At 37.4% G+C, this 12,659-nt stretch overlaps 2 protein-coding genes across 2 annotated transcripts; one reads left to right on the top strand and one right to left on the bottom strand.

Moving 5' to 3' along the window:
- Positions 1 to 4,032: 4,032 nt before the first annotated feature.
- Positions 4,033 to 7,292, top strand: LOC107559793 (uncharacterized). The gene is made up of 4 exons (XM_016243748.1): positions 4,033 to 4,177; positions 4,831 to 5,066; positions 5,156 to 5,340; positions 6,408 to 7,292. The coding sequence occupies exons 1-4, from the start codon at positions 4,114 to 4,116 to the stop codon at positions 7,174 to 7,176; spliced, it is 1,254 nt and encodes a 417-aa protein (XP_016099234.1). The 5' UTR covers positions 4,033 to 4,113; the 3' UTR covers positions 7,177 to 7,292.
- Positions 7,293 to 7,667: 375 nt separating this feature from the next.
- LOC107559787 (uncharacterized) lies at positions 7,668 to 12,650 on the bottom strand. Its single transcript, XM_016243742.1, has 4 exons — positions 12,481 to 12,650; positions 11,490 to 11,941; positions 10,247 to 10,557; positions 7,668 to 8,084 (listed from the first exon to the last, which is right to left on the bottom strand). The coding sequence occupies exons 1-4, from the start codon at positions 12,619 to 12,621 to the stop codon at positions 7,840 to 7,842; spliced, it is 1,149 nt and encodes a 382-aa protein (XP_016099228.1). The 5' UTR covers positions 12,622 to 12,650; the 3' UTR covers positions 7,668 to 7,839.
- Between the last annotated feature and the right edge of the window lie 9 nt (positions 12,651 to 12,659).

Genomic DNA, 12,659 nt, shown 5'->3' with positions numbered 1-12,659 from the left:
CAGCTCAGACACAGAATCAGTTCAAGCCTGTGTTGAGACAACCCAAGGGTTCGACTAACCTATTTATCTCTTCATTCTATTTGTGTTCAATGGCTGCTGGGGCCTGAAACTGCGGTCAAAGGCGGATCTGAGGTGTCACCACAGCAACAACAGTAGCAAAACTATTCTGGCAATTTAAGATAAAAAGCACCTCTAAAATATGATTTGAAGGTTGTGTGTTCTAATGTTAAAGTGTTTCAGTTCTGTCATTGTTTATACACTGTCATGTTGTTTTTAATCCATATGGCTTTCTTTCTTCAGTGAAACACAAATGCAAAGTGGTATGGCAGAATGCATATCCAAGCTGGTCTTTTTCATACAATGAAAGTGAATGGTGAGTAAAGAACATATTTCTTCCTTTTATTGATCATTTCAGAAGGTCAGTTCAAGTACGTTGCATTGTGTGCATTTTCAGATTCTATGCATACAGAAAATGTGTATACTGGACACAGAATAAAGTACATACTGTATTGCCAAAATAGTACGAGAAATATGTTAGTATGCTACTGCAAATATAGCCAGAGGGTTTGCACACATCCTCTGACAGCTGCTTTGGTGTTCATTACAGTGTTTGAACAATCAGCCTCTTTGCTGTCAGCTTTGAGCACTTCTGCCCCCTAGTGCATATTGAAAGAGCACTGCCGATCACAAAACTACAATCCAGAGAGGAAGGAGGTGTGGTATTGTATTCAAAAGATGTCATGCTAAAAAATTTCTGCCAATAAAAAAAAGTAGGCTACTGTTGGAAAAAGCATGTCCAATGATCTATGAATTTACCACAGCACCATAAATGCGCTCTACTCTTTTAGGTCATTATTTGTTACTGTACATAAGTAGACTGTGTTGTAATTGTTTAAGTTTATATTGTAATAGATTACAAAGTAGAGCACTAAAAAGATTGTGATAATGAGTTCATGTTAGTGTTGTATTATAGGGCTTGTGAACGTTTATGGTTCAGCCTTGACCTACTTAGTCACACCTGGCCTCTGTACACTTACAAAAATATCTGTATCTAGTCACGTACTAACTATCACTCTATCACAAGGCTTCTGGCTTTGTGCTCTTTCATTGTCTTCAGGGAAACTTCTGAATTGAAAGACGATGCCGCCACCATCTGACGATTATTTGTTGTCGCAGTTAGGCTATTCCACCTTACCTCGCAGTTACAATGCCCTCATACTGTATATTCAGAAATATTACCAAATGTATTAAGATATAATAATATATTACGAAAGGCTATAATAATTGTGATACAAAAAATATTGGGAATGCAACATTAAAACCATCAAGACAAATACAGAAATAAAGGAAGCATACTCAAATTTTGCACAGTGTTGAATTGGGTTTTTTTATGTTTTAAAGGTAAAAGTTTAATCTTGTGTTATGTTCCTGTTTAGGTGGTGTAATCACACGTAGGTTAGTTTCAGAGTTGCCAAGTCCGCGTATTATACGCGACTTTGGGCTTCTTTTTTTGCAAAGTTGCGTGGAAAAAATCCCAAGTCGTGGGTTGCGGTTTTTTGGACTTATTTAAAATATGGTTGCTTGTTAGGGAAATCTAACAAGCAACTTCGTTTCTTTGTTCGCCGTATTCTCCAATGCATTGATTGACACTCTGTCTGCTCACAGTTAATAGCCAACCAGTGCAATAATAATGCTGTAGGTAATTTGCCAAATGTTCCGCCCCCTCCTTTTCTCTCATTGGAGAAAAATCACGTTCAAAAAGAAGGCGCGTGACGCTGAAATCCAAGCGATGATGGACATAGAGGAGTGGGATGACTTTCTTTTATACGGTAGCCTAATTTTTAATTTTTATAACCAGTGCAATAATAATGCTGTAGGTAATTTGCCAAATGTTCCGCCCCCTCCTTTTCTCTCATTGGAGAAATATCACGTTCAAAAAAGAAGGCGCGTGACGCTGAAATCCAAGCGATGATGGACATAGAGGAGTGGGATGACTTTCTTTTATACGGTAGCCTAATTTTTAATTTTTATAATGTTTTTGTAATGTATTAATTGTCACGGGCTGTAATAAAAAACAAGTAGTCCTATACTAATACTAAGAGTAGGCCTATATACATTTGGTTCAAATAGCCTATATTTTAGTAGGCTATAAATATGTTGCTATGTTCAGTGTTGGGAAGGTTACTTTGAAAATGTAATAGGTTACAGATTACAAGTTACCCTATTTAAAATGTAATCGTAGTTTAACGTTTTCAATTACTTTATTAATGTAACTGATTTCTTTTGATTACTTTTTGATTAATGCCGAGGCCATCTGCTTGCCTTGTAGTACATTAAATAATAACTATATATCGAATTTGATCTTTTAATTGCACTTAATGTATCTTAATACATTAAGCCATGTTAAGTGTTTATGTTTTTCTACAGGAGGAAAACGCTTAGCGAGAGACTTTGCGCATTGCGTTCATATTCTGCGGTCCTATGGCCACGGATTTGCGGGTCTTGTCTTTTTCTCCTACAGATGGCTTGCAGGACCCTGTACGTTACGGTAGTAAATTAGTTTTAATCGTTTAGTCACCACCACAGCGTCCTGTCTCCATTGGCAACACGCACGATTTGTGTCGATTGCATCGATTGGTATCGGAGAGTGCAAGTGGCGATTGCAAGTGACTTCGTAATTTAGTTTCTTTTGTTTTGTCTTCACCACCTGGCTACTGTTGTAAAATGTTGAGAGATTCAAACAAAAAGAAAAAATAAATAGAACAAAATAAAAAAATAAAGACTGCAAGTGACGTCGCTAGCGGAAGTGCAAGTGTCTGAGAGTGCAAGTCTGAGAGTGCAAGTCTGAGAGTGCAAGTCTGATGCCTTGTCCATATACCCACACTTGCTGTCTTGGCCACTTGAGAGCGCGTGCGCGTGACAGGAAGTTAGTGCGCAAGACTGTCCCAGGCCTTAAAAATGGCAAACCGCAGTGCCCTTAACGCACATTAAATCATTCTCGAATACCGCTCCGGAGGCTATTTGAGGCTTAGTGTATGATGGCATGCATCATGTTCTGGAAATAAATCGTGAGACTTTTTTGCCGAGATCTCGCGAGAGGTAACGAAAACCTTCCCAATGTAAGTTAAATATTAATATAATAATTAGATATTACATATAATTTGGTAGTAAAACAAAATGCTACACGTTTTATTGGTGCAAAGGTGAGTATATTTATTTTGTACATCATTTGCAACTGCTTTTTATCACTTAATTAGAAGCACAAGAAATGAAATGGTGTCATTTCTGTTATAGGGACTACTGAACAGACATTTAGAAGTTTATTTTAAAATGCAAAGTATTGAAAATAAAAATAAAGCTATGCATAAACGCTTGCATTTTTACAACACTACAAGTGTGTCCCATGAGGTAATGAAAAGTTCAACACACACTTGTGGTCTTCATCCTCACTTGAACACTTGGGCCAAATACAGGAAATACGTCATATAAGTAGTGAAGGGGTCAAGTGTGTATGGCAAGCCATTTTAGCATTTAAAAGTTTGTTTTGACTATCCATAAATATAATTTAAGATAGGAACAATTGTATTTTGACGAGTCATAATTATAATTTGACTAGACACAATGACAATTAGAGATATCTGCAATTATAATTGCACTAGTAAGAAATCGGATTAGAGATATCTCTAAATACTTTATGACTAGTCAAAACTCCATTTAAGATATCTGTAATGACGTCACAGATATCTTCAATAGACGTGTCACACATACACAAATGTAATTAGAGATATCTCTAATTCAATTTCGACTAGTCACAATTATATTTTAAGATATCTGAATTGTACTTGCTCCTGCTGTTGTGTGACGTGAGAATAAATTTACTCAGCTCCTCCCCCCACACCAGAGCTTTCATCGACATACTATTTATTTTCTGTGGTTGGGAAACCATGGCGGCTGCGGTTCTCGACAAAATCGCAAGAAAAGACGTCAGGGAAGTTGTGGTGAGAGAGAACTTCTGCGATTGATAATTGCTCAAGAAATGCACAGCGAATTGCACATTTCCTATCTCCTGAGACATTTCAACAACTTAACACAAATCTCGATGATATTCGAACGATGGTGTCATCACATTTACAGAGTGAGGGAACTGGAGCTTTCTCCATCTCTCGAAGTAGATCAGGTGAGTTTCAAGCTTTTAAAAATCTTTGTTTATTTTCAGTAACCTAACCTCATACATGAGGCGTCTACAAAAGTTCCTGTTTTCCTTTTAATTTGTTTGTTTGTTTATTCTTCTTTGGTTATTATGCTTAATTTTTGGCTTTATGGTCACCATTAATGATATAGATCCTAACTGAAAAATTACATAAAAATGTACATATGCCCCTCAGACTGAAGCATTAAAAGTAACCATTAGGCCTACAACAATATATCTCTGGTGTACATGCTGTGTATTCACTTAGCTTAACTAAATGGAAAATGAATGCAGTGTGGGTAGATTTATAAGACAAATTAAAAATTATATATCAACTATTGATAAAATAATGACTGTATAACAAGTTGTATGCCTACATAATGTTATTAAATGGATATTATCACACTCCAGTATACTTTATTTACCTTTAAAAATGACAGAAACCGTGACTCCAACATCTTTTTCAAATATTGCCTTTCAAGTTCAATGATTAAAAGTTAAATGATTCAATGTTTTTTCTTTCATCTTTGTATTTAGCCCCCCATGTTATCTAATGTTGTCATTATTTTTCTAATGTTATTGTTGGTTGCCATTAGGAGCTGAATGTCAGCACAACAAATACATGTTGTTTTTAATTGCAGGTACGCGAGGTAGACCAGCCATTCAAATAACGCGTGACCAAATTGAAATTTTAATGAAACAAGGTCACACAGTGAAGCGAATGGCAAGAATATTGGGGTGCTCCTCCTCATTCCTGTACAAGAGGTCCAAGTTGCTTGGTTTGTCAGTCAGGAGCAGAATGGCAGGAGTGGATGATGAAGAACTTGAAAATGTAGTAAGACGACTTCAGTGCCAGTATCCAAATTCTGGGAATGAGGTAAATTCTTGGTCTCACTTTAACGTCTGTTCTTAAAGTTCATAAAGCAATTAATATAACTTTTTTTATATTCAATACACCCATTTTAGATGATGCGAGCCTTGCTGATAGCAGAAGGATTGAGGGTTTCACGGCATAGGGTGCGTGAGATGTTGGTTCGTGTCAACCCAGCAGCTGCTGCAAGGAGATGGAGTAGCACAGTGGCTCGAAGAGGGTATCACGTGCCCTTTCCCAACAGTCTGTGGCACATTGATGGCAACATGCGCCTCATAAGGTTAGTTAAATTACAGGTAGTTGAGATTCTGTCAATGCAGCATAAAAATAGCATGACAGTGCAGACCTGCATTAGCCAATTCTTGCAGGTTAATAGAAACTACAGCCAAATGTAAATGCACACCTGAATACCCCAACCATATATGCGGATTGAATGTTTAATTTCAGTTAAAAGTTGGTTCTCCTTTCACTGTTGTTTTGGCCATTCCAAAGCTTTTGTAACTGAATATCAATGTATGCAGTAAGATTTGGCCTGTCTGGAATTACAAGAGTAGGTGAAGGCAGTAATTTTTGGCCATATTGTCACTCAGCACAACAAAATTGACTTCTTACATTATTCAGTGTTGTGGTAAATGTTCATTTTAAATATGAGGACTTTAAATATGTAGGTTTGATTTAGTTTGATCAGGTTTAGGTTACAGCTAAACCTTTATTCTAAGTGTACAAATAATCATGTACTACAATCTAAAGTAATGGATAAAAAAATGATAAATGATTGGTGTAGTCATGAATTAAGAATTGGGTACCTAAGCTGACATTGTGTATTTTGTATTGCATGATACTACAGTATTTAAATCACCATATGGTCCTGTTTGAAACCGTTTAAAGTTAAAGCATTAAGGCATTTTAGATTTAAGAGTAAGACTTTTTGTAAAGCTGCTTCAAAATAGTGTGTACTGTGATAACCGTACTAATACAATTGACAATATTAATTATAAATACATTACAAATTGTAATAAGTAAAATGATTATAGGTTGTCTGTAGTATACAGTATGTATTACTTATGAGTCCAGTTATATATACTTCCTGATTTCTTGATTAAAACCTGCTTTTATTCACCATTTATTTCATGGTCTATTATAAATTGGATAAGCTGTACTTTATTATTTGAGAGCCCAGTTGTAAAAGTTAACCTGTTTCCAATATAAAAATGTATTTTGGGACATCGAGCATAACAGCAAACCTGAAAAAAAGTTGAACTTGTTGGTTTTGTTAGTTTCTTCACAAGGTAAATACTTTTTATAACAATTTACTTATATTTGCGTCGTCTTTTTATTCCCTTTTAGATGGGGCTTTGTGATTCACGGTGCCATTGATGGATATTCACGACTTATCACGTACCTAAATTGCAACACCGACAACTGTGCCAGCACCGTACTTTCTCAGTTTATACAGGCAACATGCCTTTATGGCCTACCCTCTAGGGTAAGGTCAGATCATGGAGGTGAGAACTTACAAGTGGCCTTCTTCATGAACCTTGTACTAGGACTTCAGCGCCGGAGTCACATCACCGGTGAATCGGTTCACAACCAAAGAATTGAGCGTTTGTGGAGGGACGTATTTTTACACATATTGCAACCAATCTATAGCATGTTCTACAATCTTGAGGATTCTAAACTTTTGGATCCCAGCAATGACATTCACAAACTTTCAGTCCACGTAGTTTTTCTTCCACATACACAAAGTAGACTTCAGCACTTCAAAGAGGCATGGAATCACCATGCTTTGCGCACAGAAAATAATAAAACACCAACACAAATATGGACAGAGGGAATGCTCTCAAGGATGGAAACTGACAGCACAGCCATCAACAATGTGTTTGGAGACAATCCCTATAGGCCTGAAAATTTACATGAACTCCTGGCTCAACATGGCATCGAGCCTTTGCCCACAGCTGAAAATGAAGAGATCCCAGCTGTAACTGTAGTGCAGCCTCAAATAAGCCTTACTCAGCAGCAAATGGAAACTGTTTCCCATGCTCTTGACCATATTACAGATTTGAAGATGAAGTTTCAGGTGTGTTGTGCAGAAATTGCTAATGTTTTTGCAAATTAGTGTTACAGACTCTTTCTTTTTTAACATTTTAATGTGATTTTAACTGTAACATGGCAACAGTCTGTTGAACATTAAGTTTCAGTAGTCACATTGAACAAAGTTCAAATGAAAAACAAGTGGACAAAAATTAAGACCTGAACAAACTAAAATATTAATCCATTATGTCTGTGTAAACCATGACTAATTGCTCTTTTTTTTGTCTCAACTGTTCTAGTCTAGATTTAAACTAGTTCGGGCAACACCAAAACCTGGGCTCTGCACAGTTCCTTCTGTCATGTGTTTCTTGACATTTCATACTTTCAGTAGTATGTAACGACATTGAACAAAGTTTAAATGAAAAACAAGTGGACAAAAATGAAACAAGACTTGAACTGTAAAAATGTGAGTCATGTAACAGTAAATGCATATGCATAATGAAAAACAATGAGTTTTCTTTTGGAACAAATGCACATCTCAAACATGTATTTGACGTAACAGTGCTTCTTAAAGGGAACAATAAGGTCTACTCTGCAGTAACTGCACCTAAAGTTATTTTATGTACTTTATATGAAAAGCTAACATTAAAACAGTTTTAAGAAACATGAGATATCCATTATGTCTGTGTAGATCATGACCTATTTATCTTTTTTTTTCTTAACTGTTCTAGTCTAGATTAAAACTAGTTCAGGCAACACCAAAACTTGGGCTCTGCACAATTCCTTCCGTCATGTGTTTCTTGAACATTTCATACTCCGTGTGTATTGGCAGGCGAAGTACAATGAGGCAAGTATTGGCCTCTGGAAAAAATTTTCCATCTTGATGGAGGAACTCTATTTGTGGGTGGTGGGGGAAACCCAGCGGTGGCACTGTGTAGGCTCCAGTGGCAAACTCCATGATCATCTCCAGAGTGACTGCATTGCACTCCCCTTCTGCAAAACATAAGTAGGGGAAATACTCTAACTTCATAAAGAATGTGTGGTAAGTGCAATTATTTCACATCTATCAACCAGTCTCTCCAGTGGCATATGGTCTGGTTTTCTCTAGCCCTCCTGTTGCTGCCTTGTGGGGAGAAGTTTACATTAAATAGACTGCAGAGGTCCTTTGCCTGAAGGGGCTTCTCATCACTAACAAACATGTCATAAAACAATGCAGAATTTTTCTGCATCTCATCCAGTAAACCAAGAGTTTGCAACCCTTCTGAAAACCTGTGTAACAAACAAAGCATTCAAAATAAGTTTCAAGCTAATGATATATGCTGATATATATTGTCAGGAAAGCAAAGGCACTTACTGTTCCAAGGCAACTTGCAGTCTTCCATTCACAAAGAAATTAAAAAAAAAAGTTATTTTCTGTCAGGCTTGATACATATCTCAAAGCACCAATGATACTTAGATGATGCAACCAATGATACTTAAACTGTCTGCAGCCTCTGCAATGGCACAATTTGCCTCCAGAACAGATGTTGCTTCCTGTATCTAAAACAGTAAAAAAAAAAAAAAAAAAAAAGCATTTGTGTGTGGGGGGGGGGAGCTTCTTCTCTTAAAATAAGTATTAACTGGTTAACTTATTTCAACTCTTAAGCATCTCCTCACCTTGATTAGCTGCTCCCTCAATGTATGATCTCCAACCTCATCCAACGAGGCAGGGGATGTTGGCATACCACAGATCTGCTGAAAAAGCCTTTCAGAGAAGAAATGTGGGCCAACTCCTCCATGGACAACACACACAGCAATCATCTTCCCAATTACTGTGTATAACCTAGTCTGCAAAGCTAAAGTAAAACAAAGAAGAAACCTTCATATCAGAAATTCCTATAGAACAATTATTCATGTTTTTAAAAGTTAAAAAAATTCCCCCAATCATCACAGGCTTAATGTTTAGTATTTGGATTCAAGTGATCTGCTCATAAGCGGACAGGTTAAAAAAAAAAAAAATCACTGTTACATTTTTTTTCTAATGTAACACAGTGATGCACACAGTCCTGAAATCATAGACCTTTACCAATCCAAACAAGTGATTAAGAGAGAGAAATGTATGCAGGGCTCTGCACTTACGTTTATTTTTAGGAGCACTTGTGGAGCACAGGAAAAAAAAATTCAGGAGCACCTTCTGATCAATAATCAATTAATCATTTAAGAGGTAACATTTGACTCCCTAAAGTGATTTACAAGGGGCATTTTTGTAACTTTTTAATGTAACTTTATTGAAAGTATGTCATCTTATGCCAAATTCAAGAGTGTATATTTATAAGGTTTTTCAAAATGTATAATAAAAAAAACAGAATAAGAATAAGTTATTTTACTGATCAAAAACTAAGTATTAAACAAAAATGATTTGCACTACAGAGGTGGCACAGAAGTGGCATGTAGGTATATTTACATGAGTGCAATTAAATTCATGTTTAGAATGTTTTAAATATAAAACTGACTGTCTTTATGAAAAATTAAAAGCATTCACTCATCACAATTTCACAAAGTTCCTTTATAATCAGTGAATCTCTTATTTACATTGTGTCTACACTTTGCTTGTTATAATGAGAAGATTCGTGAGCTTGCATAACTCAGCACATTACTCAACGCTGCAAAAACACATTGCAAGTAGAAATCATTGAAGCTCCCCAAGCAAATATGCTGATTGGGTCAGGCGCACTGGTGCTCCTAAATATTTTTTCCATAGTCGCACGCAGTAGTTTTCAGAAATTGTCACACTGTAGAGCCCTCATTAATGTGATTATGTGGGTAGGTTTTTTTCCTACTATGGCAACAAATGAAATGGGTAACGGTTACCCATATTTTTCAAAATATCTTTTGTGTTCAACAGTAGAAACTCCGTAGAAAAACAGATTTTGAACAACCTGCTAAATGAATGAGTAAATAAATAAAAAATTTTTAAGAGAACTATCCCTTAAAGTGCACTTGCAAACTCTTACTTGCAGTGCTTTCATGATGCAAAATTAGTAACCTCTCTGATTCGTGGATCTCACATCAAGCATAAGTCATAAGCCAGTCATAACACACACAATTCTACCATTATATTTAGCATTACAACATAACCTGACACAAAAGTGTTTTGTTTTGCCAGGCGTACTGACCTTGAGTGTCAAGAGCCAAACTCCGATCTTTCTCATGGCCCTGGGAAATCTTTGACTGATGGATGGCTCGCATCAACAGTCGCATGTATTCTCTTGACGGGCCACCTTCATCCACTGCCCCTTCACCTTTCTGCTCAGCATCAACAAAAACTATATCCAGTTTTGCTTCTGGGTTAAATCTTCGCCGCTTAAATGCTTGCAGACTGCACTGCAGTATGTTTTCTCTGCATATGTTGATTTGGTTCACTGTTGGGCAGAGGTTTTCATCAACTTTACTAAGCAGTTTTTTTAGAATGGTTTGTAGGTCAACCCTGCAAGAGATAAAGATTGGACAGGTTTCAGTCAAATGCTGAACACTTTTGTATGTTTTCAAATATTGCTAGTTGCATAAAGACCCGTTCAGACATACAGAGACTTCCAAGGACAAAGCATTTGCTGGCGGCTTTGGAGACATATGCTAAGTGACAGCAACCACTGCCTACAGGGCGTAGGCATGTACAGCTATGCAACAAATTTGAGAAAAGTTTAACCGATAGGAGTGAAGACTGTCATTATAGCTCTCATGTAACCCATCTTAAGTGCATGCACAAGAATTTGAAATTCTACTGTTCTATGAGTTGTCTGTAAAGCACAAACATGAATATAATAAAAGGATGTATGGAATGCGGACTGTAGGCAGTCTTATTCTTTGTGTTCTACTGTACTGCATTCTAACTCTACTGCACTAGACAGGCATCTTTAAATGGTGTGCTCATCTCTTACCTCTTTTCACATTTTCGGAAGGCCAAATAAAGTGCTTTTGCTTTCGCCTAGAAACACACAGCGTCTCCCTGACATGCTGCTTCAACACTAACTGAAACCACGCCTTCTTTCTTTGCGTGCACATTTGGGCAGCATTATGCAAATATGTCCACATAGTGAGGTAGATATGTGGGGGCGTGTTAGAACGAGCCGTTTTAGGGGGGCGTGGCAGAGTCTTAACTTTGATAGAGAATATCTCTTTGGTTTTGAGACTTTAGTCTTTGCAACTTCAGGGATCTTATCTATGCACAATCAGCTTGTAACACTCCAAAGAGAAAGGAAAACTTGAAATCGCATCATATGACCCCTTTAACTCACATCATTCATCTAGTTCATTTCAGTACAGACTAGTGACAAAGTTGCTGTATGTGACGCAACAGAAGTCCTTCAAAAATGCATAAACATATTTTTTAAGAATTACTAGTGACTAATAGCAACATACTCATCTATAGGTGCCACATAGTGAAGAGGGGAATCCTGGTGGGAAAGAGTAGGGGAAACAGACCTCTCTTGATCTGTAAGATCAATGACTGATGACTGGGGAGATAGAGGACTAAGTGGTGACTGGTCTTCAAGGAAAATGTCTGATTCCTGGTCAAAGGCTAGAGAAACTAGAGTCTGGGCAAAGGGAGGAACAACAGGAGGCTGGGCAGAGGGCGGAGCCACTAGAGGGTGGGCAGGGGGCAGAGCCACTAGAGGCTGGGAAGAGGGTGGAGCCACTAGAGGGTGGACAGAGGGCGGAGCCACTAGAGGGTGGACAGAGGGCGGAGCCAATAGAGGCTGGGCAGAGGGCGGAGCAACTGGAGCCTGGACTGAGGACAGAGCCATTGAAGACTGAGCAAAGGGAGGAGCTTCTGAAGGCTGGGTAAAGTTTACCGGGTCACAATGTATTTCCTGAAATGAAAAAGGACAAAACTACAACGATGAAAAAAAATCATGATTTAATCACTAAGGTTAGGTCACAAATATAAATTTCTCAATTTCAAATGATTCTCATTTGAAAAACTGTCCAGCTGTTGACAAAAAACAGGCAGGCAATAACATGTATAAACAAACCCTAATAATGCTCAACCACCTGTCAGTGTGGCCTCTGACTTCATAGGTGACAAGGTGTTTTAGCACAACAATTTATATATTTTTTGTTATTATTTCAATATGGCCCATGTTATCAGTTCTCAATTAAGCATGTGTCTGACAAGTGTGTTTAAGCCCAACGGAGCTGTATCAAGGTCTCCCTGACCTGTGCTCATTGGTGCCATTACAGGGCAGAAATAACCCTATACCCAAACCTTTTAATAACATTTAATCAATCCTTAAAATTTTTAACAAGTAAATGATGCTGTCAGGGCAAAAACTCAAACACTGCATATGGTCAAATGAAAATCATGATGAAAAAGACCTCTTGTTCAAGTAAAACTGCTATGTTAACTTACCAGATTATCCAAAGCTGACATCCAAAGGACGTACAAAGTAGAGGATGGTTTTATGCCATGATCTGCAATTGACCCAGCAGAAGTGCTCTCAACATCTTTTGAAGATGCAGCTTCCCTGACCTTAAAAACTTCACTGGCCATTTCATCTTGTCCAATAAAATCAAACAGGACCTGAAAAT

The sequence above is a fragment of the Sinocyclocheilus grahami genome, unplaced genomic scaffold, assembly GCF_001515645.1.
Source record: "Sinocyclocheilus grahami isolate Dianchi unplaced genomic scaffold, SAMN03320097.WGS_v1.1 scaffold699.1, whole genome shotgun sequence".
Taxonomy (NCBI): Eukaryota; Metazoa; Chordata; class Actinopteri; order Cypriniformes; family Cyprinidae; genus Sinocyclocheilus; species Sinocyclocheilus grahami.
Note: the sequence above shows the minus strand (reverse complement) of the source record. Positions and strands in the feature narration are given on the sequence as shown.

What these genes read in the sequence shown, in the direction of transcription:
- LOC107559793 (XM_016243748.1), top strand. Translation starts at nt 4,114, where the DNA reads ATGGTGTCATCACATTTACAGAGTGAGGGAACTGGAGCTTTCTCCATC. An exon ending in ATCCAAATTCTGGGAATGAG is followed by an intron (nt 5,067 to 5,155) that starts GTAAATTCTTGG and finishes CACCCATTTTAG; the next exon opens with ATGATGCGAGCCTTGCTGAT. An exon ending in GGCAACATGCGCCTCATAAG is followed by an intron (nt 5,341 to 6,407) that starts GTTAGTTAAATT and finishes ATTCCCTTTTAG; the next exon opens with ATGGGGCTTTGTGATTCACG.
- LOC107559787 (XM_016243742.1), bottom strand. Translation starts at nt 12,621, where the DNA reads ATGGCCAGTGAAGTTTTTAAGGTCAGGGAAGCTGCATCTTCAAAAGAT. An exon ending in TGTCAGCTTTGGATAATCTG is followed by an intron (nt 11,942 to 12,480) that starts GTAAGTTAACAT and finishes TTTTCATTTCAG; the next exon opens with GAAATACATTGTGACCCGGT. An exon ending in TTTGGCTCTTGACACTCAAG is followed by an intron (nt 8,085 to 10,246) that starts GTCAGTACGCCT and finishes TATGTTTTGCAG; the next exon opens with AAGGGGAGTGCAATGCAGTC.